The following is a 25,846-nucleotide window of genomic DNA, read 5'->3' as shown; positions in this document are numbered from 1 at the left end:
GTGAGAGAGAGAGAGAGAGAGATTGATCGTCATTACACTGTAAAATTTAAACAGCCTGAAGAGGCGGAGCATCGCGCCTGTGTTGTTGATAGCTCTTCACTTCAGTTCATAAGAAGCTGAGAGAGCATCTTTACAACACTGAAGAATCACTTAGAATTCCTCCGAGCATTCCTTCTCATTTCTGCTATTCATTTTTTATTTGAAGATGGGAATTTGGGAATATACTCTGTATTTCACTACTACAACTTGCTTATGGAGTGGTGAGTGCCTTGAATAGTTGGCTTTAATGGTGCATGGATCTTAAGATATTAAGTTAAATAACATTTCTAGGTAACTCCGATACATAGTTGCATGCTTACTTGGATATATTTGGACAGCAATTGTTGTTTCAGTTCATTTTAATGCCTTCTGCCATTAAATGTGAGTTGTATATTGTACTGACACCCATTTAAACAATAGCTACTGATTAGACTTGTTTATGAGAGGAATGTGTACATCAATATATATATATATATATATATATATATATATATATATATATATATATATATATATATATATATATACATGATCCATATTGTCAGTTTATGTAACTGCACTTAAGACATGATTTAAGTAGAGCATCATATGTGATTCTATTTTTAACAGGAGTAGCAAATTTGCTTAAATTTTGACCTATAGAATAAATGCAGAATCTTAAATATTTCTTCTTCATTTTGCATTATAACTTCTTCTTTTTAAAGATTTAACAGATATTAAAACTAGCTTATTTCCAGGTTTAAATGGGATTTTAAATCACAGATTTGGTCTCTGACTTGAGGGCCCCTCTGTATGATTTCTAATAGTAAATAAGAATATATACTGTGTTCTTTCTTCATCCTAATCCTATATAGGACGTTTAAGCAAAATAGACATAAGCTTACGTATAAGGTATTGAGCATATGCTAAATGTGCTTGATGGAGCCTGTTTATCTTAATTAATGTAATTACTGTGGCTTGCAGAATTAATAGATAGCCTCATCCTGGGTTACTTACTTCTGATAGTTCATTAGTATTTTACAGAAAGTATTTGACTGAACTTTTCATCTTATTTGCATTAGTGTGCTGCATACATTTAATATGAGATTACACTGGATGCTTTGTTTTGTGTACAATATCCTGTCTCTGATATTGGCAAGGGAGCTCAGCTCTCTTTGACACTCAATAACAAAAGACGGCACTTTGAATAGGGTAAAAGCCCAGCGTAATCTAGAGGATGGCCTGGGTTGAATTAGATTATGAATGGATATGATCTTAAGGGAATTAAACTAGAAAAAGGGACATTTTTTATTCAGCCAGATGAGAACGGCAGTGATTGAGTTATCTAAGCAGTTCTGTTTCTCTGCTTACAGGACGTAATTTAACTTTCAAATATGTTTCATTTCTTCATGAGGTACATTTAAAGTTGTCTGCAAGGTATTTTAGTCTATACTAAACATCTGTAGTCTGGTACAGTGGTGTAGAGTGGTGGTGTAGTGGGCTAAAGCACTTAATTGTTAATCAGGAGGTTGCTGGTTCGATCCGCACAGCCATTGCCATTGTGTCCTTGAGCAAGGCACTTAACTCCAGGTTGTTCCGGGGGGATTGTCCTTGTAATAAGTGCACTGTAAAATGCATAAATGTAAAAGTAAATGGTATATTTTATTTGGAAAAATTACATGGATTTAGATACGCGCTTTAAGGAAATGTTCACCCGCCCCAAAATGAAAATTCTTTCATCATTTACTCACCCAGTTGTTGTTCCAAACCAGTTTGGCTTTTTCTCTATCATAGAACACAAAAGGAAATTGTTTTAAGAATATTCTGGTCACTAATTTTCCATATAATGCAAGTGAATGAGGACAGGGGCTATCAAGCTCCAAAATCACAAAAAAAAAAAAAAACACTGTAAAATTCATTTAAAAGTGGTCCAGATATCCAAGTGTTCTGAAGCCATATGTCAACTTTGTGTGAGTAACAGACCAAATTTGAAGTCATTGCGTGTTCATGAGAGTTCACTGTTTTGGAACACCATGAGGAGTAAATAATGTCAGAATTTTAATTTTTGGGTGTACTGTCCCTTTAAGGCAAATGGTTCAGAGCAATAAGCCAGACTTTGTGGTGGAGGTTTAATTGCTGAAATCCAACAGCAAAGCTTTGATGAGGGTTTCAGATCAATGGGTGTACATACAATTAGCTGGAGCGGTTGCCTCTGTTGATTTGCAAGCATTCACCTGAATATCCCATTCACTTGCCAGTGCAGATCTCCTCTGCATGCAGTTAAAGTAGCAGCCCACAATGATTGTCTCCAAGATAAATTCTGCAGCTCCGTCTTAAAGGGGCAGTTCATTCAAAATGAAAATCACTCGCCCTCGTGTCATCATTTCGCACCCTCCAAGGAACAGAAAAAGAGAAGTTAGGCAGAATTTTCAGTCTCAGTCACCATTCACATTTACTGTATAGAAAATAGCAATGAAAGTGAATGGTGACTGAGACTAACTTTCTGCCAAACATCTCCTTTCATATTGCAGTAAAGAAAAATTCACATGATTTTGGAACGACACGAGGGTGAGCAAATAGCAGAATTTTATTTTGGGGCAAACTACCTGTTTTAAAATGGTTGTGCTGGATGTTTTACATTCACACTGTTCTTTCTTTGAAAGTGACACTTCAGGGAGAACATCAGAGAAGACTTTACAGAGATCTGATGAAAGATTATAACCCACTGGAGAGACCCGTGTTTAATGACACTCACTCCCTCACTGTGCATTTCAGCTTCAGTCTCATGCAGATTATGGATGTGGTAAGTTTGTTGTTTCAGCTTGGGGGGGTACTACACGTTGTGTTTTGTTCGCCCAAAGATGAAAATCTGTCATCATTTACATGACCACATGTTATTTCAAACCCTTATTTACTCACCCTCATGTCGTGAAACACAAAAGGAGATGATAGGCAGAATGTTAGCCTCAGTCACCATTCACTTTCATTGCATCTTTTTTTTTTCTCCATACAATGAAAGTGAATGGTGACTCAGAATTACGTTCTGCGTAACATCTCCTTTGATGTTCCACTGAAGAAAGATAGTCATATGGGTTTGGAACAACATGAGAGTGAGTAAATGATAACAGAATTTTCATTTTGGGGTTTACATGCATCACCTCACAAATTATTTATGTTGACTATGTAAACTGCCAATCTGTTTAAAAAGCATGTGACATGTGATAATTTAAAGGAACAGTTCACACAAAAATGAAAATTCTCTCATCATTTACTCACCCTCATGTCATCTCAAATATGTATGACTTTCTTTCTTCTGCTGAACACAAACAAATATTTCTAGAAGAATATTTCAGCTCTGTAGGTCTATACAATGCAAGTGAATGGTGGCCAGAACTTTGAAGCTTAAAAAAGCATATAAAGACAGCATAAAAGTAATCCATACGACTCCAGTGTAACACAACAACTGTTTTTGTTTTATATATAAATCTCCATTTTCAAACAGCCCTCCTAAGCGCTCTTCTCTCCTAAGAGTTCTTCTTCTTTTGTTTTTGGCGATTCACACTCTTCATGCATTTCGCTACCTACTGGGCAAGGAGGCAAATTTATAGTAAAGAAGGACTATAAATCTGTTTCTTACCATCACGTATCATATTGTTTCTAAAGACATGAATTTAACCACTGGAGTCGTATGGATTACTTTTATGCTGCCTTTATGTGCTTTTTTGAGCTTCAAAGTTCTGGACCCTGTTGACTTCCATTGTATAGACCTACAGAGCTGTGATATTCTTCTAAAAGTCTCAGTTTGTGTTCAGCAGAAGAAAGAAAGTCATACCCATCTGATATGGCATGAGGGCGAGTAAATGATGAGAGAATTTTCATTTTTGGGTGAACTGTCCCTTTAAGGATGGTTCTGGAATGGTCCTTCGCACAGCTTTCCACTTTCTTGTACTGCATAATAGTACACATTTCTCCATCTACAGGATGAGAAGAATCAAGTGCTTACAACCAACATTTGGTTACAGCTGGTAAGCCAATTCATCTTAGTTAACTGAACAGCTAAATCATAGCCATATTCTTCCTGATTGGCTTTTGTGCATGAAGAGAAGTGCTGACTCACTGAAGTATAAACTGAATGAGTTTGGCATAAAACATGAACACATGTTTCTCTTTTTTTCAGTACTGGTATGACTACTATCTTCAGTGGAACACTTCTAGATATCCCGGTGTGGCGAGTGTAAGATTCCCTGATAATCAAATCTGGAAGCCTGACATCTTACTGTATAACAGGTTTGTTAATAGCGATCTGCAGTTTCTACATAAGTTCCTATATGCACTTGATATAGCTTTTCAAATCTGAACCCTATGTTTTTTGAGGATTTCTGGAAGGATAGTAAATGGCCTGGAAAAAGAGCTGGACACTGAGTTTGCACTATGCCATAATGAAAACAAGGGTCTGAGCCCTCATTTGTCTCTGTCTACTATAATGCAGCCTAAAGAGTTGCTAATACTGCAGTGCTTGTGCTATTTCCCTGGGAGTGATATAGTTAATCTTGAACTGGCCTTCACTCATGTCCATTTAGCCTTTGAGAATTAATATGTATGAGATACATTCATAATATCAGAACAAGTATCTGAAGGCAGTTTTGATTGGACATTTTTCTGCAATCTGGTGCTTGCTGCATAACAATAATCAGTGGTGCAAAACTGCACTAAACTATTCAGGAGTAAAAGTGTTCCTCTAGGTGTTACTAAATAATTGTTGCATTCTCTATATAATTAAAAAGATTTGTCTGTTTTTTTACAGTGCTGATGAAAGGTTTGATGCCACCTTTCATACTAATGTGCTGGTGAACTCGTCTGGTGCCTGCCAGTATCTTCCGCCAGGTACGCTTCAGATAAGGTTTTACTGAAATCATTTTTAACACCTCAAAATGACTAGGTCTGGGGAGTTAAGAAGTAGTTCCTGTTCCAAATATTGGAACCAAATTATTTTGGGTTGGGGGATGAGGGGTGTTTGCTGTCCTTTTCTGCTTATAGCAGTGCCATTTTGTGGTCCATTCTAGCTTATTTTGCTGCTGACCCACCGGCCCGCTTGGTTCTAACGATGGCCAGTCCGCCCCTGATCGGCCCCAAAGTGCAACGGCCAGCCTGAAAAATGCCCAGTATGTCAGATTACCAGTCCAGCCCTGGTACATCATGAATAGTTGTGCGTGATTCACCAATAAATGACTCCAACTTTAAAGTCTCATTAGATGGGTCATTAGGTGACACTGATTGTCAAAGTGGTTCTTGATTTGATAAATCGTACTTTAACAAGAAAAAACAATGTTATATATAGAATCAAGAATTGCTACAGGGATAGTTCATAATTGTGGCAGCGGGGGCGTGGTCAAGCGCCCGTCCGGGAGAGAGAAGCGGTAAGGGCGCTCACACCTGGGCCAAATTATGACTAACACCTGTCTCTAATTTCAGTAGAGTGAGGAGAGCGGTTAAAAGGCCAACAGCCGGAGAGCAGAGACAGAGGGGAACAGAGCAAGCCAACTGAGTGCGCTTGTGTGTGTGTGTGTGTATATATAAAGTGGTTGTCAGACAGACGAATAAAAATCCCTTACCTTACGTTGTATCCTCCGTTTCTTGTCCTCCTTCCTGTGAGGGTGTCACAATAATAAAATGAAAATGATCTTATCATTTACTCACCCTCATGCCATCCCAGATGGGTTTGACGTCCTTTCTTTCGCAAAAAAAAACACATCTCTCAGCTGTAGGTCCATACAATGCAGGTGAATTGTGGTCAGAACTTTTGAAGCTCCAAAAAGCACATAAAGGCAGCATAAAACTAATCAGTATGACTCCAGTGGTTAAATCCATGTCTTCAGATGCGATATGATAGGTGTGGGAGAGAAACAGATCAATATTTGAGTGCCTTTTACTATCAATCTCCACTTTCACTTTCACATACTACTTCTTTTGTTTTTGGCGATTCGCATACTTTGTGCATATCGCCACTTACTGGGCAGGGAGGAGAATTTAAATTGATAAGGAGATAAATGTTGATCTGTTTCTCACCCACACCGAACATATCACTTCTGAAGATACAAGGTGCGTCCAAAACCGCACACGTCTGCACTATTCTGCGCCATTTTGTAGTGTAAGTAGCGTGAGTAGTAAGTTAACATGGGAAATGCAGCAAAAAGAAGTGTACTACGAGTACTCGTCTCAGATGATGCACTTTTTCAACCATCTAAATGGAGTGTGGAATGTTGGCCACTTCATGCTTGCCGTAGATAGCGGAAGGGGCGGAGTTACCTGGCTGCGCTGCTGGACTGACAAAACAGTTGTAAATAATGAAGAATGTAGCAGTTAGCAAAACTTCACTGGATACAGCACCTTACCAATGTGAGTTGAATGCTTTACATCACCATGAGCTGTGTGAATATGTATGTTGTTTACGCTACAAGTGGTGAACTGAGGGTGGCTAATGCACTAAAGCTAGCGGCACCACATCAACTCTTTCGTGTAGTAAAAAAAGTGTTCCATTTGGGACGATACTACATAGTATATTTTACTGCATTTACACTGCATAGTATATTTTAAAAGTGCATAGTGTGTCATTTGGGACACAGCTATAGATTTAACCACTGGAGTCACATGGATTACTTTTATGCCGCCTTTATGTGCTTTCTGGACTTTCAAAGTTCTGATCACCATTCACTTGCATTGTGAGGACATACTTTTATGCTGCCTTTATGTGCTTTTTTGAGCTTCAAAGTTCTGGACCCTGTTGATGTCCACTGTATGGACCTACAGAGCTGTGATATGCCTCTAAAACCTCTGTTTGTATTCTGCTGAAGAAAGAAAGTCATACACATCTGGGATGAAATGAGGATGAGTAAATATGAGAGTGGTGGTGGTGGCGTAGTGGCTAAAGCACAGGGCTGTTAATCAGAAGGTTGCTGGTTCGAATCCCACAGCCACAACCATTGTGTCCTTGTGCAAGGCACTTAACTCCAGGTTGCTCCGGGGGGATTGTCCCTGTAATAAGTGCTCTGTAAATCGCTTTGGATAAAAGCGTCTGCCAAATATGTAAATGTAAATATGAGAGAATTTTCATTTTTGGGTGAACTGTCCCTTTAAATTCCTTATGCTTCCCATCCCTACATTGCTTAATATCATTCATAAATAATAGAGTATTTCTGTAATCAGTAGACAATAACTTTTCAACTTAGACAATAAACCATACACCTAATTCTCACTAATTTACACACAGAGGCATCTACCTAATGTTCCACAATGATTAATTATTTACAGCCCTATTTTTGGTGCCGAGAGAGATTTTCATTGCTGAATTATTTGATGTGGGTGTAGGTTCACCAGTGCAGCATTCACCTCCACTGCGTCATTGACTCTGCTCCACGCATTTCCTGCTGTGCAAAGCTGAACTGGGCTCTATTCCGAGATAAACATTTGATTCACGAGTAGATGTGCTCCTGGCACTGAGTTTGCACTACATTCATTTTGTGGTGACATTGAAGAGATTGCATGCTCTTGAACCTCCATAAAGCTTCATCAGAAGTCCGGTTATGCTTTATGGCAAAGCAATGAAACATGGAAGGTGAAATAGTAAGACATTGCCTGAACAATCAACTGCCTAAAGCTAGATTACATCTTTTAACGTATATCTTTAACGGCACCTTCAATTTATGGCAGTCATCTCATAGATTGATTCTCTAGAGAGGTTCATTTTCATCACCATTGAGTTTCATAATGGAATTTTATGCTCAAATATCTTATTTTCTCAGATTTTCCATAAGAAGCTGATTGAATTATTTTAGAACAATAATTAAGACATTATTGATAGTTTTATAACAATAACAATGATCAATAAAGTGGATAAGTATTATAATTATTTGGTACATTATTTGCAAGAATCACAATATTGCTATACACGGTTAGAGGTATTTAAGTAGTTATTATTAAAGTGTGGTTATTATCGAAGATGTTGATGCTGTAGTTATGATTATGACACAAAGTTATCTTAAATTTGTTTTATTTTGTAACTTCTGTTACCTTCCAACAGTTACAGTGTATATTCCACACCAGTCCACTCACATTTACGTTCACAGGGATATTCAAAAGCACCTGCCACATCGATGTCCGCTGGTTCCCCTTTGATGTTCAGAGGTGTGATTTGAAGTTTGGCTCCTGGACATATGGAGGATGGTCTCTGGATCTGCAGATGATTGAGGCGGACATCACAGGATATATCGCCAATGGAGAGTGGGACCTCGTAGGTAGGTGTTACAAAAATATTACACTTTCATCTTATTTTACATACAGTTTTACGTAAAGTGTAAACTATGTGAAACAATAAACCATATTATTGATCATAAGTCAATCATTGACACACAGTTCACAGCAATCCATTACACAAGTGAATTTGTCAGTCAGTTGGAGATTTATTATGAGGGCTTGTTTAAGAGCCCGTCAATGTACACCTACGTCAGACAGATACTTGTTTAGCGTCTCGGGTGTGTTGCATCATAAATATAAATATTTTAGGTCACTGTGTCAAGTTAAATATAGTTTAATACTTAGAACACATCTTGAGATCCCTTAGTTCGAATTTGCGCTCCTTCAAGTGTTTGATCGCAAGAACGTAACGCATGTTTGTGTTCTTCTGTCTGCTGGATGGTTGTTTTGTTCACTGTATAAAATGCACATTGCCACACAGCTGAAATTTCAATTACTGCCCTCTGGAGTAAACAGGTGGTACTACAAGCTTGCATTTCTCAGGAATCTTGCTTATTACTGTCTGTACTGTATATCTATATTTATACACTTTATATATATATATATATATATATATATATATATATATATATATATATATATATATATATATATATATACAGTATATCTATATCTACATATACACACTTTATATATATATACAGTATATCTATATCTACATATACACACTTTATATATATATACAGTATATCTATATCTACATATACACACTTTATATATATATACAGTATATCTATATCTACATATACACACTTTATATATATATACAGTATATCTATATCTACATATACACACTTTATATATATATACAGTATATCTATATCTACATATACACACTTTATATATATATACAGTATATCTATATCTATATATACACACTTTACATATATATACAATATCTATATGTATATATATATATATATATATATATATATATATATATATACAATACACTTTACATATATATAGAGTATATCTATATATACACACTTTACATATATATATATACAGTATAACTATATCTATATATATATACACTTTAAATATATACTGTATATCTATATTTATACACTTATATATATATATATATATATATATATACAGTATATCTATATCTACATATACACACTTTATATATATACAGTATATCTATATCTATATATATATATATATTACACTTTACATATATATACAGTATATCTATATATATACACTTTAAATATATATATACAGTATATCTATATATATATACACTTTACATATATATACAATATCTATATCTATATCTATATATTTACATATATATACAGTATATCTATATATATACATGTAGGTCGGTCTCCCTCTGCTCTGTGGCTGCTGGCTTTTTATCCGCTCTCCTCGCTCTACTGCAATTAGAGACAGGTGTTAGACATAATTTAGCTCAGGTGTGAGCCCTTACCGCTTTCTCTCCCGGACGGGCTTGACCATGCCCCCGCTGCCACAATACACTTTATATATATATACAATATCTATATCTATCTATCTATATATATATATATATATATATACTTTACATATATATACAGTATATCTATATATATATATATATATATACACACTTTACATATATATCTATATATCTATATATATATATATATATATATATATATATATATATATATATATATATATATATATATATATATATATATATATATGTATATATAAAGTTTATCTATATAACATCGTATTTAGACAGATGCGTCTGGTAGCACAATAATTCTTTATGACTGCACTTGCAGTATACAGTATTGTGATCAGTGATCAGTTTTTACAGATTTTTTTTTTCTGAGCACAAACAATATAATGGTGAATAATGTGGTGGGATGTTGTGATATTTGCTAGGTATAGCCATTCTTAGTCATCTTTGCTCTGACCCTTAACCTTGTAACAGTCAACCTAGAACTTTTGTTTCCTCAAAAATGAAAATTCCCTCATAATTTAGTCCCCTCATGTTATTCCAGATGTGTATGCCTTTCTTTCTTCTGCTGAACACAAAAGAAGATTTTTAGAAAAGCATCCCAGCTCTGTAGGTCCATTCAATTTAAGTGAATAGTGGCTAAAACTGTGAAGGTCCAAAAAGCACATAAAGGCAGCACAGAAGTAATCCAGTGGTTAAATCCATGTCTTCAGAAGCTATATGATACTTGTTGGTTTGAAACAGATCAATATTTAAGTCCTTTTTTACTATCAATCTCCACTTTCACTTTCATATTCTTCTTCTTTTGCTTATGGTGATTCACATTCTATGTGCAGAGGTTCCAGGTCGGCGGAATGAGAGATTCTATGACTGTTGTAAGGAGCCATACCCAGATGTGACATTTACAGTTGTAATGCGGAGACGGACACTGTACTATGGTCTGAATCTGCTCATCCCCTGTGTGCTCATCTCTACACTGGCCCTGCTGGTCTTTCTGTTGCCTGCTGACTCAGGAGAGAAGATCTCGCTTGGTAAGCCAAACGCTTAATGTCATTGCCATCATTCTGAAACGTCATTGTTAGATGTGATTTCAAAATGAAGTCATCATTCAGATGAAAATTCACCTTACATTTAAAGGTGAAGTGCTTAATATCTGTTCCACTAGCATAAACCAAATGGAAACTGTCCCACCAAAAGTCAGGTTCAGGACGTATAAATCACATTTATTTTCTCTGGTTTCTTTTACGAGGTTGTTAATTTTCTGAGGTTGTTATTCAATTGTATACGCTTCTGTTGAAGCCATCAGTCCACTTTAGTTTAACTTAATTTTTAAACAATCTTGTTTAATAGCGGAATATGTGTTGAATAACTACACTACCCATAATCCATCAGAGACAGATCCACCAATCAGAGAATCTCGGTCAACAAAGTGCACTAAAAGAGCTCTGACCAACCGAAATCGGTCTCCCTACACTCTCAAACTATTAAGATATTTTCAATACTTTAATCAATATCTTAAATCAAAAGTTAAAAATGTTTCTATTGTTTGTAATTCTATTTCGTCATTCGCAATGGGACTGTAGTTCATGCCCTCATGAAAGACGTCGAGCACGCAGTCTTGTACCTTTTGTATTTTTGTCTGATTTTCAAAAACGTTTTTGCTTCAAATCAAAGTTTGTTATGTTGTGATTTACCTCGGAGCTGGTTGGTTTGGTTCATGGCTTAAGCCGGTTGTACACTGTGTGAGTTCTGACACTCGGGAGCAGGGGTGGACTGGGAAGAGAAATCATCATTTTACATAGAAACGGCCCAAAAGTTGTTGAGCATTTCGCTGCCCCCTTCGGCCGTGGCGCTGTTTTGTGGCCCGTTCTGCATAACGCTGCGGCTCAGTTCTCCCGATGGCCAGTCTGCCCCTGATCGGCCCTAAAGTGCATCGGCCAACCGGGAGATAATTTTGAAGAGTCCCTCCGCAACACTACGTGCTGAGAGGTACTGCTTCTGGATATCGTGTTGCATTGTCCACCAGAACCTAATACAAAGCGATGCCCGCGTGCAGTCTTCTATAATGGCCCGACGAGATCCATTCCAATTCTTTCGAAGGGGATCTCGATCAATGGCAGCGGGCGCAATGACGCTTTTGGGGTGGCCGGTGGATTCACCAACTGACATTCCCGGCACGCCGCACACCACTTAAGAACGTCCCTGTGAATGCCCGGCCAAAAGAAACTGGCCATTATACATTTCAAAGACTTTTTGTGACCTAAGTGGCCAGTCATTTAATTATAGTGAGCCGTCTGGAAGAGTGTCCTTCTCATCTGTGTCACACTGTCACTGCTTGCATTTGGATAGCAGACATCCTGATGAAGTTTTGTCCATATAAATGCACTTTAGCATTTAGCCACATGTGGCAAAGTTTAAAAATCTTGAGTACCAACCCTGGAGTAATGAGTTTGAATTCAGGGCATGCTGAGCAACTCAAGCAAGGTCTCCTAAGCAACCAAATTGGCCCTGTTGCTAGGGAGGGTAGAGTCATGTGGGGTAACCTCCTCACGGTCGCTATAATGTGCGGATCTCGCTATCGGTGGGGCGTGTGCCGAGTTATGCGTGGATGAAGTGGAGAATAGCGCGAAGCCTCCACCCGCTATGTCTCCGCACAGTGGTTAAATTGGCTTTTGTAGGGAGGGGGAGCCCTTATTTACGGTGAATGGTCATCATTCTAAATCCCGCCTTAAAATGACTTAATGTGTTTTTACACCAAAGGGGCTCTTTTTCCAGTATTAATGTGTAAGGTAGGGTTGAGTAGTTATTCAAACAAAGACAAATACTTTACAATTCACTTATTTTATTATTATTTTTTTTACCTTGAATGTTAACAGGCAGGCAACGGATTTCACCCTCGGAAAATTTATGTTTGAAAATATTGCAAGCCAGAGACGAATATGTAAATGTATTTTTTATTTGTGCAATTTAGAATCGCACCTGTATGTAAATGTAACTCTTGCAGTAATTATTTATCATATTCATGCAGCCTGTGTTATTCTGTTGAGTGTTGAAAAACCATCGAGGAGAAACACATTATGACACTACGTATGTAAACGGGTAAAGTTTTAGAAAAAAAAGAGTAAACTCGCCCGCTTTGCGAGAAACATTAAACGTTCTATAAAGTTTTTTTTTTTATTATTATTAGTAAAACTGAATAATAAATTAACAAAAAGTTTCAGTTTCATATGAAATAATCTAAAGGTAGAATCTATTAGACATCAACAGTGGCCGTTTAAAGTTTCAAGATGTGTTTTAGCTAGTATTTATTTTTCATAAATACATTAATTTATAATTATTATTATTAGTAAGACTAGCACACTGACCTATCCATGGTAATGAGGAGCCTTTCCTTCTGTGTAATCTGTGTAATATGTGTATAAATATGTAATATTAGGTAACAAATGGGATGATAATAATAGGCTCATATAAGTACAGACATGAGCAGTCTGGCCTCACTGTTGTGCACCTACAATATATGCAAACTGTTAATAATCAATATATTACTTTAAATGCTCACGCAGCTGATGTTATTCTTCATTTAGTAGTTCATTTAACATATAAACTAACATGCTTTATTTATATAACATGTTATAGTTACATGCTATTTTTATATTCGATCATTCTAGCCGTTAGCAGGTTTACATGGTAACGTCGCTGTTATGCATAGAATAGTGACAGTTTTCCCTTGATGGTTGTGGGCGGGGTGCTGAACCAGCGATTAATGCATTTATGACGTCTGATAATTCCATGTAGCCTGGGTGTCTCTGTGTAGTCTTGCTAATTATTCAGTCTCATATGCCATGCATTTGCCAGGAGTCAGGAGATGAAAAATAATTTAAGTGGAATAACAATATTTGGTGCTGAAGGAGACGGAGCTGAGCTCCGGCAGGGTGTGTTGTGGACCCGAGGAGGCGGAGCTGCGCTCCAATGCGCTCCGGCCCAATTTAACCTCTGTCTCCGCATTACGCGCTCAACAAGCCACATGATAAAATGCGTGGACTGACGGTCTCAAGCGCGGAGGCAACTGAGATTCGTCCTCCACCACCCAGATTGAGGCGAGTCACTACTCCACCACAAGGACTTGGGAATTGGGCATGCCAAATTGGTGATTTATAAAAAAAATCTGGTTTTAGTGCAGCGGTTGATTGACAGGTAGAACTTTCAATTCTTGGTTTCACCAGACTCGTGCTTGGAGAGTTGAAAAATATCTCTCATATATCCACTATCGTGTTAATATAATTATATCAGATACTATACCGCACCCATTAAATGTCGCAATAAAACTGAAACGAATGCAAGTATGATGAATAAAAACAATCCAAGATGGCTGAAAAAGTGGGCATTCAATATTGTGCTCTATTGCAAACATATTAACTGTTTTCAAATTGGTCTCCGTTATACTAAATCCATCTTCCATTGGTCAGCCAAGCAGGTAGCCTCACCTCAAACCATGCCATTGGTTATGCCATTGGTTGTGCCATTGGTTATGCCATTGGTTGTGCCAAACAAAGAGAGGAATGTTTTTATAGCACCAGAGACCCACAGTGTTTACACTTTTTGGGGGAATCAACCTACAACCGGTTTACTCTTAGTTGTCTCAGCTTATAAGCCTGGGATAGGATAAAAATGACACAAAAGGGCTTTTTGTGGGAGCTAAGCCTAACCTGATTCACTCTAGCTCTGCCATAACTGGATTTGCATAAATATCACATATGCCATTTTGAGAAATCATTAATATTTGCACTCATGTCAGTGCAACCGTCCTTCTTTTTTGCTGACTGAGTAAAATATATAAATCTAAATAGGCATCATATGAAATTCCCTTCAGCACAAAGAGCACAGGCACACAATTTATGTGACCTCATCCCTGAAAGCTACTGTAAGTGGCATGTAGTGAGATTAATGGCTAGCCAGTGATCGCTTTAGTGATTAATGCTGCAAGACAGCTCTGAAGGCCAAATACCTCTATTTCATCTGGCCCGCTGAATTTAGTGGATGCTGCCTGCTTTAGTGAACAAGAGAGTCATTTGGAAGAGACTAAATCTAAAATCACAGCAGGGCACAATTTATTCTTTTCATTTTGTGATTCCTAAATGGTATTAGTTTGAGGCTGCCAGTATTACGTTGGCATTGGCCGATGTTGTTCTGTAAGGTTCAAGATCAATACTTTAATTACCAGGGATTAACTGACTGTGTCTGAAACATTTAGGTCTCATCTTAACTGTTACTGCTTATTTAGGAATTAGTTTCCTAATATAGTCATTTATATATGTATATTATACACACACACACACACACACACACACATATATATATATATATATATATATATATATATATATATATATATATATAAGATTTTATATTCTTCACATTTTTATATACAGTGTGTGAAAAAGTATTTGCCCCCATCCTGATTTGTGTATATCTCATACTAAATTGTTTCAAAAATTCAAACAAAATCTAACATAAAGCAAAGGCAATATGAGTAAGTGCAATAAAATACAGTTTTTAAATGATATTGTTATTTATTGAAGCAAAAAAGTGATCCAATACCAAGTGGGACTGTGTGGAAAAAGTATCTGCCAGCCCTGTTCAATCAAATCAACACATAAATATAACTTTCAGCAGCATGAAGTTGGCTTAAAGGTCTCACCTAATAGCACACTATGCCAAGATCAAAGGAAATTCCAGAAATTGAGAAAAAAGGTGATTGAATCATCAGTCTGGGAAGGGTTACAAAGCTATTTCAAAGACTCTGGGACTCCAAAGAACCACCGTGAGTGCCATTATCTCCAAATGCAGAAACCTTGGCACAGTAGTGAACCTTCCCAGAAGTGGCCGACCTTCCAAAATTCCTTCAGGAAGTTACAAAAAGAAAAGGACAACATCCAAGGAACTGCAGGCCTCTTTCGCATCAATAAATGTCACTGTTCATGACTCCAATATCAGAAAGTCACTGGCCAAAAATATCATCCATTGGAAGAGTGGTGAAGCGAAAACCACTGCTAACCCAGAAGAACATTAAAGCACGTCTGAATTTTGCCAAAACACACCTCGATGATCCTCAAACCTTTTGGGAGAATGTTCTGTGGACTGATGAGTCGAAAGTGGAACTGTTTGGAAGACAGGTGTCCCGTTACATCTGGTGCAAATCAAACACAGAATTCCACAAAAAGAACATCATAACTACGGTTATAACTTTGGTGTGGGGGCGCTTTGTTGCTTCAGGGCGATTAGCAAGAATTGAGGGAAACATGAATTCTGCTCTCTACCAGAAAATCCTAAAGGAGAACGTCCGGTCATCAGTCCGTGAGTTGGAGCTCATGCACAACTGGATTATGCAGCAAGACAATGATCCAAAGCACAGGTGTAAGTCCTCCTCTGAATGGCTCAAATAACGTTTTGGAGTGGCCTAGTCAAAGTCCTGACTTGAACCCAATGGAGATGCTGTGGCAGGACCTTAAACGGGCAGTTCATCCTTGAAAACCTTCCAATGTGGCTGAACTAAAGCGGTTCTGAAAAGAAGAGTGGGCCACAATTACACCACAGCGTTGTGAAAGACTGATCTCCATTTATCTGAAGCGATTGGTTGCAGTTGTTGCTGCTGAAAGTAGCACAGCCAGCTATTAAGTTTAGGGGGCAGTTTGTTTTTCCCATGAGTGATACAGGAGTTGGATAACTTTTTGCTTCAATAAGAAAATATATATTTGAATTGAAATTTGTTGGTGTGTGGCTTGTTTTCTGAGAATGTATGTCTGTAATTTCATACATTGTGTGTAATATATGTGTGTTTTGTCTTGGTGAATTGCAGATATCTTGTTTGAGGATGTTTACATATTTTTTATTTTTTGGGGGATGCGATATTAGTTTGGAGGATACATTCACACAAAATATCCTGATTTAAGAAAGTGTTAAATAGATAACAATTAAACATTAAAAACAAGCACATGTGCCATTGGACTTTTGTCTCAGATATATCACTTGTGTCACCTTACTTTGGTCTCCCCTATATCTATTCCTCCAGTGTCATGGTTTTATATCTTGCAGAGTGTAATAATTTATTTTATCGACAGGGATCACTGTCCTGCTCTCATTGACAGTTTTTATGCTTCTGGTAGCAGAGATAATGCCAGCAACATCAGATTCTGTGCCTTTAATAGGTAAGTGCAACCTGTAATGATGTATGATCGGTAGAAAATCATTCCTGTATACAGTTGTGTTTTTAATGATTCAGTTGAACCGATTTGCATAGTCTGTGACTTAATGTTTGACAATCTATATATCTAAATATATATATATATATATATATATATATATATATATATATATATATATATATATATAATCTATACATCTTATAACTTAACTGAAGACATTTTGATTAGCAGCAATATTTAATAAAAAATAAATCTTCATGGGGATTCCTGGGAAACGTACAGTATGAGTCATAACTCATATAAATTGGTGAATATTTTTTTTTAATTGGTTCATTGAAACATTGATTCATCTAAATAAACCAGTTGACTAATATGAATTTAACGTCCCCTATAAAGCAGAAAATAAGTCTGACTCATAGCTCTGTTTGTAAAACAAAACAAAATGTAGCTAGTTCCCCATTGACTTGCACTGTAATGCATTTCTTTGAAAAGGTCTTTTTTCTTTCTGAGGTATTTTGAAATAACAGTCTGTGGTAATAATGCTACAGATACTGTCAACAGAGCTTATCTTGTGTATAAACTGCAACATTCGTTAAAAGGGTCATGACATGAGTTTTTAGTTTTTTAACCATTTTATTATTTTCCCAGAGGTTCATTTATTTGACCTTTACTAACTTATAATGTTAGTTAAGTAATTTCTGCATCAAAACAGTCCAAATGTAGTAACATATGATAATTTTCCATCCTGTCTAAAACTCTCAGTTTTCACCCCGGCTTCTCCTTTAAACTTCAATGTAAACACCCACTGTTATGATTGCTAACATCCAGTATATATATTTAAACTCAATCAGAAGAGAATGAACAATCAATCCATCCATCCATCCATCCATCTTCAACTGCTTATCCGAAGTCGGGTCGCGGGGGCAGCAGCTCCAGCAGGGGGCCCTAAACTTCCCTATCCCGAGCCACATTAACCAGCTCTGACTGGGGGACCCCGAGGCGTTCCCAGGCCAGTGTGGAGAAGTAATCTCTCCACCTAATCCTGGGTCTTGCCCCGAGGCCTCCTCCCAGCTGGACGTGCCTGAAACATCTCCCTAGGGAGGCGGCCAGGGGGCATCCTTACCAGATTCCCAAACCACCTCAACTGACTCCTTTCAACGCAAAGGAGCAGCGGCTCTACTCCGAGCTCCTCACGGATGACTGAGCTCCTCACCCTATCTCTAAGAGAGAAGCCCGCCACCCTTCTGAGGAAGCCCATTTCGGCCGCTTGTACTCGCGACCTAGTTCTTTCGTTCATTAGACCGAGAATGAACAAGCACAACAATAATAATAAAAGGAATAAAATGCAGGATTTACACAAGGCCCACCCAAAACATTGCATCCGATCCAATTCCCAATGTGCCCTAAGTCCTCATGGTGGCATAGTGACTCACTTCAATCCAGATGGCGGAGGATAAATCTAATTTGCCCCTGCGTCTGAGATAGTCTATCCACGCATCTTATCAAGTGGCTTGTTGAGCGCGTTACCGCGGAGACCTAGCACGTGTGGAGGCTCATGCTATTCTCCGTGGCATCCACGCACCCCACCGAGGGTGGGGTGAACCCAAGGTGACTCTACCCACCCTAGCAACCGGGCCAATTGGTTGCTTAGGAAGCCTGACTGGAGTCACTCAGCATTCCCTGGATTCAAACGTCTGACTCCAGGTGTGGTAGTCAGTGTCTTTACTCACTGAGCAACACAGGCCCCCTGGAATTGCTTTCTTGCGGTTTTGTGATCCAAAGTGTTTTTAACTGCCACATCTTTTAATAACAGTTCCTTTGCAAAGCTTGAATCATATTGTGACATGATCACAAGCAATCCACGCTGATATGAGCTGAAAACACATACTCTATAATACACGCTAATGAGTCATAACCATAAAATGCAGGAATATTAGGCCCTCATTCTCTACTCTTCAGCTTTCTGTCCAAACGCCAGTGGGCCGGCCAAGGGTACGATGATGTAAAAGTAGGCATTGCTGTTTTGCTGTAGAGACAGTCATGTGCTGAGTTATACGTCTGTGTGAAGTCACAAATTAGGGAAAATCCAAACAAGCAGTTTCTTGGTTTAAATAAAGTTTAAATGAAGTTTTGAGATCAGAAACTTACAGTATGTTTTTAAGTGCAATGCACTCTTACATGTCAAAAGATCAAAAAAATGATATTCCTCATGTCATGACCCTTTTAACCTCTAGCGACCCCGCATTCACATGCGTGGACTTCGCTGTATGCAACGCATGAATAAAAACCGACTGAATACTGTTCACAAGACTCTAGACTGTCATTTAAAGGGTTAACTTCTGCCACACCGAGTCACGTGACACAACAGCATGCCGTCGATTTCCATGTAGTGTTCCTATGGATGTAGCGCCAACAAAAGTGCCTCTTGTAAGAAATCTCAATGTTTTTTTCATTGAAACCTGTTTGGTTGTATAGAGTGGAGTCTCTAGTTTCGTTTGATATGCCGCTATAAGAAATTGTTTATTTTGTCGTGCGTCAGCGGCCTGATAAACACGATGTCCACATATGTGGAAACTGCAACTGCATTTCCTCAGAAGAAGAATTTCTTTTTAGTTATTTTGCTATAAACCTTAATACATCTGTGGGTCATTCCGCTTAATTTAAAATATACATTTTGTTATTTAATTTTGTTATCACCTTACATTAGTAAATGCGTTCCTATATATTTACTGTGCATTTTCACATTGAGAATAAATTAGTTTATCCAAAAGCTGAAAAATGTTGCTTTCAGAGGTTTTATATGGAGTTGGAAGAAAATAAGGTGCATTTCCAACTGTTCTGAGACCAGTGAAAACAGACAGCACACTGGAGGTTTAGTCATTCACTAGATAGGGAGCAAGGGAGTATCCTATATCTTTCTATGCGGCTAAGTGCATTCAATCCTAAAATCCGACCAAAAGTTCAGTTTCACACTGCAGATGATGTTTGGATCACTCGACATGTTTGACAGACATGGGACGATGGTAACCAGTACATAGATTCAGAATTGTATAATGCTACTGTTTATTTTAACATGGTTGGCTGTGATTGGATGATGCTGGACATTACTTTGAAAAACAATTATTTATTCATCTTTACAGAAAATCAGCTGTAATGTCTGTAACGTCTCAAAAACATGAATAACCAACACTCCTGGATTTGATGAAAAAAATCATACTTTCTATAGCTTAGTGTTAATTAGAATTTCACAATGTAGTCCCAGTGTCCACATATGTTGACATTAATTTTTAGGAAAACTAAATAGAAATTATTAATTTTTTTTCTTGTTAATTAGGTGCTTCTAGTTACAAAATCAAAAAGGGAAACAGAAAATGCACACAGCAGTCATGCAGGGGCTCTCAGGAGGTTAAAGACAATGTCTAATACTTGCTATTATGCTATTTGTCTGTAGTTGTTTCTTCAGGGAAGTTTTTCTCTAGTATGTTAGTATGTTAATGTAATTCTCTCTTCCCTCTTACCAGCCCAGTATTTTGCCACCACTATGGTTATTGTTGGATTGTCTGTGATAGCTACAGTTTGGGTATTACAATACCACTACCATGATCCTGATGGAGGAAAAATGCCGAAATGGGTAAGCCCCTTAAGATTGTTTTATTTCTACTTACCATATGATCTGATTTGGTATTTAGGTGAAAGCAACTAAACATTATTTGAGAAGGATGAAACTGCAGGCCAAGCTCCAAACCACCAGTAAAGGTATACAGAGCCCCTAACTTAACCCTAACCCTGTCTGGAGATACCCTGCCCTCTTTCAGAGGTTCCACCCCTAATTGGAGATCTTGGGCCTGCAGCAATGAAACTGAGCTTGCATGATTGGCGAAACACCTTTTTCAAATGGGAAAAAAATATGTTTTGCTTTTGATTAAATTAAACCAATTGTCATACAAGCATGTAGATGACTTAAAATCATTATTGAACTTGAACTTGAAGTTTGAATGTGCTTGGTTGTTCCTCTTAGACACGAGTGGTGCTATTAAACTGGTGCGCGTGGTTCCTGCGGATGAAGAGGCCCGGCGAGGATAAAGTTCGCTCAGCTTGCCACAACACAAAGCCGCGCAGCAGCATTTCCAGTGTGGATCTGAACATCAGCACAGGAGCAGCTCAATCCACCAACGGAAACCTGCTGTACATCGGCTTCCGTGGATTGGACACTATTCACTACGCCACTTCACCGGACTCAGGGGTCATCTGCAGTCGAATTGTCGGCACAGGTGAGGAGGATATGCTTCTCCCTGGGGCTCAGGCGCCCTCCGTAAGCAGCGGTCATGGAGATAGTGAACTGTCCAAAATCTTGGAAGAGGTTCGGTACATTGCCGGACACTTTCGGGACCAGGATGAGGAAGAGACTGTGTGTAATGAGTGGAAGTTTGCTGCATCTGTCATCGATCGTCTTTGTCTCATGGCCTTTTCTCTGTTCACCATCCTCTGTACCATTGGCATCTTAATGTCAGCCCCCAACTTTGTAGAGGCCATATCTAAAGATTTCTTCAACTGAGGCATTTGCACACCCTATATGTCGTTAGTTCTTACTTCTTAGAGTGTGTTGTAATATATGTAACAATACAGTTCATTATGTATTAATGTATTTCTCTAAAATTGATGTAGAGAGGTCACGTTGAATTCGGCTTAAATGAAAATTCTGTCATTATTTATTCGCCCACATGTCTTTCCAAACCTGTTTGACTCCATTTCTTCCATAGAACACAAAAGGAGATGTTTAGCATAATGCTTCAAGCTTCAAAAAGGATACAAAAGTACCATAAAAGCAGTATCAAAAGCGGTTCATGTGATATTGTGCCTTCTGAAGTCATAAGATCCAGTAGCTTTGCGTGAGACTGAAACCAAAGTCACGATGGTGCTTTTGTGTCCATTTTGAAGCTCTCCAGTCTCCACCCAGTATGTAGGGTTTGGAATGACAAGAGTGTGAGAAAGTGATGACAGAATTTTTATTTTTAGGTGAACTTTCCCTTTAAAGTGTGCACCAGAGACAGAATTGTAACCTTCTGAGCACTTTATAAATGCGGATAAAATAATTCTAGTCTTTTTTGTGTTGTTTTTTTAGTCCTATTCACAGAAGAAAAAATGTGTACCAGTTATATGTCCTGTCTTTTTTGATCTGTGGTTATCACTGTAGTCTGTCATACTCAAATTACTTCGATGCATATTCATTCTGAACTGCTGGTAAATCAGTCAGTGTACAGTATGTGATATCATTAGAAGTGGAGCTTTTTTTTCTTTTAAAATATTGCTGTATATTAACAAATAAACATATTTTTGTAGGACTTGAAAAAAATAGTCAGACTTATTTAGATGTGCTATAATTATATTTTTAATATGTGCTGGTTTGTCAAACAGATTCAAGATTTCAGATGCTGTTTGGAACACAAAATGCTTTCATTATAGATGACGATTAATTCAACACAATAACATTAATTTGTGCTCATTGTAATCGTTATGATAAATTATAATAATATACAGTAATTGCTAATGATAAAAATATTAAGTCACTCAGCTGTGCATCGTTCCTAACATCCCTTAGTCATGACAAGGACTCTAATACCATACTGCTTAAATTAAATACTTTGTATAAGAAATACGTTTTTGCCAACAGGCTTTAACATCTTTAAAGGAACACTTGCCCAAAAATGAGAATTTATTCACCCTGAAAAGTGACTCCAGGCTGTCAAGCACTAAAAGGACAAAAAACATCATTCAACAACAGTACAAGTGGTCAATACGACTCATGCAATATATCACGTCTTCTGAAGTTATACAATCCCTATATGTGATTTACAGACCAAAATGTACGTTTTTATGTTCTTGGACCCGAAACAGCATCTCTACCCAGCCACATGGAGATTAATTATGGGGAAATATATTTTTTTTTAATTAATGTTAAAGTAGAATTATTATATGTATAATTTTAAAATGTTATATTATTAAATAATTTATCAAAAGTTTTTGTCTAAATTTACAAAAAAAAAAAATGGCTTCAAAATGCATACTGTAGTTCATCTTATCTTTTAATATTTAGATTAAAGAGCTCTTAAAGAAACAGTTCACCCAAAAATAAAAATTCTCTCATCATTTACTCACCCTCATGCTGTCCCAGATGTGTTTGACTTATTTTCTTCTGCTGAACACAAATGAAGATTTTTAGGAGAATATCTCAGCTCTGTTGATCCACACAGTGCAAGTGATTTGTACTAACATTTTGAAAGGTCCAAATAGCATTTAAAGGCAGCATAAAAGTAACCCATGAGACTCCAGTGGTTTAATCCATGTCTTCAGAAGTGATATGATAGGTTTGGGTGAGAAACTGATCAATATTTAAGACCTTTTTTACTATCAATCCCCACACCTTTACTTTCCCGGTCACATTCTTCTTCTTTTGTTTGAGAAAATGTGCATTCTTTGTGCATATTGCCACCTACTGGGCAGGGAGGAGACTTTATAATAAAAAAGGACTTAAATATTGATCTGTTTCTCATCCACACCTATCATATCTCTTCTGAAGATTGATTTAACCACTGGAGTCTCATGGGTTACTTTTATGCTGCCTTTAAATGCTATAACGTCCTCACACTTTCAACTCCTTTAATTTTCAGCAAACTTAACATGTGTAAATACTGTATTTGTATGAACATAAAAAGATTCAACAACTAAGACATAAACTGAACAAGTTTCACAGACATGTGACTAACAGAAATTGAATAATGTGTCCCTGAACAAAGGGGGGTCAAAATCAAAAGTACCAGATTTGCCAGTTCTTGCTGTGAGATGTTACCCCACTCTTCCACCAAGGCACTTGCAAGTTCCCGGACATTTCTGGGGGGAATGACCCTAACCCTCACCCTCCAATCCAACAGGTCCCAGACGTGCTCAATGGGACTGAGATCCGGGCTCTTCGCTGGTCATGGTAGAACACTGACCTTCCTGTCTTGCAGGGAATCACACAAACAGAAGGAGCAGTATAGCAGGTGGCATTGACATGCTGGAGGGTCATGTCAGGATGAAGGGTACCACATGAGGGAGGAGGATGTCTTCCCTGTAACACAGCGTTGAGATTGCCTGCAATGACAACAAGCTCAGTCCGATGATGCTGTGACACACAGCCACACCGCCCCAGACCATGACGGACCCTCCTCCTCCAAATCGTTCCCGGTCCAGAGTACAGGCCTCGGTGTAACGCTCATTCCTTCGACATTAAATGCGAGTCCGACCATCACACCTGGTGAGACAAAACCGCGACTCATCAGGGAGAGCACTTTTTGCCAGTCCTGTCTGGTCCAGCGAAGGTGGGTTTGTGCCCATAGGCGACATTGTTGCCGGTGATGTCTGGTAGGACCTGCCTTACAACAGGCCTACAAGCCCTCAGTCCAGCCTCTCTCAGCCTATTGAGGACAGTCTGAGCACTGATGGAGGGATTGTGCATTCCTGGTGTAACTCGGGCAGTTGTTGTTGCCATCTTGTACCTGCAGGTACACACGCATACCTGCAGGTGTGATTTTCAGATGTTCCGATCCTGTGCAGGTGTTGTTAAACGTGGTCTGCCACTGCAAAGACGATCAGGTGTCCTCCTTCTCTCCCTATTGTCTTAGGCGTCTCACAGTACGGACATCGTCATTTATTGCCCTGGCCACATCTGCAGTCCTCATGTCTCCATGCAGCATCCAAAAGGCATGTTCACGCAGACGATCAGGGACCCTGGCCATCTCTCATTATGGAAAACATTTATACATATAAATGATGCGATCCAAAGTGCATTTGAACAGCGGTGAAACACTTTCTTATGATGTGTTACATTCATACGAGCAGACAGAGAAGTACGTTTGAAGTAAGTTTGGAGCAGAAGAAATATAAATAATTCTTGTGTAAATTGTTAGCTTTACGCTAAGCTAAAATGCTATTTTTAGCCATTTTACATGCACATGTTACCAGACACGATCATATTTACTTATCAAGAAAATTCACGTTGGATCATAATTTCTTTTTTCTAGTAAGATCTTTGATATTAGGGCAAAAATCATATTCTTGATAATAATTTTTGTATTGTTTTCCTGTAAAAATATCTAAAAAACATTCAAACAAGATCAGTTTGATTTATCTTGTATTAGAAACAACACTGCATCAGATTTTTAGGTTTTTCAGAGAATGTACAGGTGAAACTCGAAAAATTAGAATATCGTGCAAAAGTTCATTAATTTCAGTAATTCAACTTAAAAGGTGAAACTAATATATTATATAGACTCATTACAAGCAAAGTAAGATATTTCAAGCCTTTATTTGATATAATTTTGATGATTATGGCTTACAGCTTATGAAAACCCCAAATTCACAATCTCAGAAAATATTACATGAAATCAATAAAAAAAAAGGATTTTAAATACAGAAATGTCGGTCCTCTGAAAAGTATAATCATGCATATGTACTCAGTACTTGGTTTGGGCCCCTTTTGCATACATTACTGCCTCAATGCGGCGTGGCATGGATGCTATCAGCCTGTGGCACTGCTGAGGTGTTATGGAAGACCAAGATGCTTCAATAGCGGCCTTCAGCTCTTCTGCATTGTTTGGTCTCATGTCTCTCATCTTTCTCTTGGCAATGCCCCATAGATTCTCTATGGGGTTCAGGTCAGGCGAGTTTGCTGGCCAATCAAGCACAGTAATACCATGGTCATTGAACCAGGTTTTGGTACTTTTGGCAGTGTGGGCAGGTGCCAAGTCCTGCTGGAAAATGAAGTCAGCATCTCCATAAAGCTTGTCTGCTGAAGGAAGCATGAAGTGCTCTAAAA

The 25,846-nt window shown here is 37.9% G+C and overlaps 1 protein-coding gene across 1 annotated transcript; it reads left to right on the top strand.

Moving 5' to 3' along the window:
* The first annotated feature begins 125 nt into the window (after nucleotides 1–125).
* Nucleotides 126–21,547, top strand: LOC127657552 (neuronal acetylcholine receptor subunit alpha-7-like). The gene is made up of 10 exons (XM_052146407.1): nucleotides 126–260; nucleotides 2,682–2,821; nucleotides 3,999–4,043; nucleotides 4,196–4,305; nucleotides 4,823–4,902; nucleotides 8,142–8,309; nucleotides 10,627–10,821; nucleotides 16,909–16,995; nucleotides 20,514–20,623; nucleotides 21,011–21,547. Exons 1-10 carry the CDS (start codon nucleotides 206–208, stop codon nucleotides 21,545–21,547), a joined length of 1,527 nt encoding a protein of 508 aa, XP_052002367.1. The 5' UTR covers nucleotides 126–205.
* Nucleotides 21,548–25,846: the final 4,299 nt, after the last annotated feature.

The sequence above is a fragment of the Xyrauchen texanus genome, chromosome 2 (genome assembly GCF_025860055.1).
Source record: "Xyrauchen texanus isolate HMW12.3.18 chromosome 2, RBS_HiC_50CHRs, whole genome shotgun sequence".
Taxonomy (NCBI): domain Eukaryota; kingdom Metazoa; phylum Chordata; class Actinopteri; order Cypriniformes; family Catostomidae; genus Xyrauchen; species Xyrauchen texanus.
The sequence above is the reverse complement of the archived record's forward strand: the minus strand, read 5'-3'. Positions and strand labels throughout refer to the sequence as shown.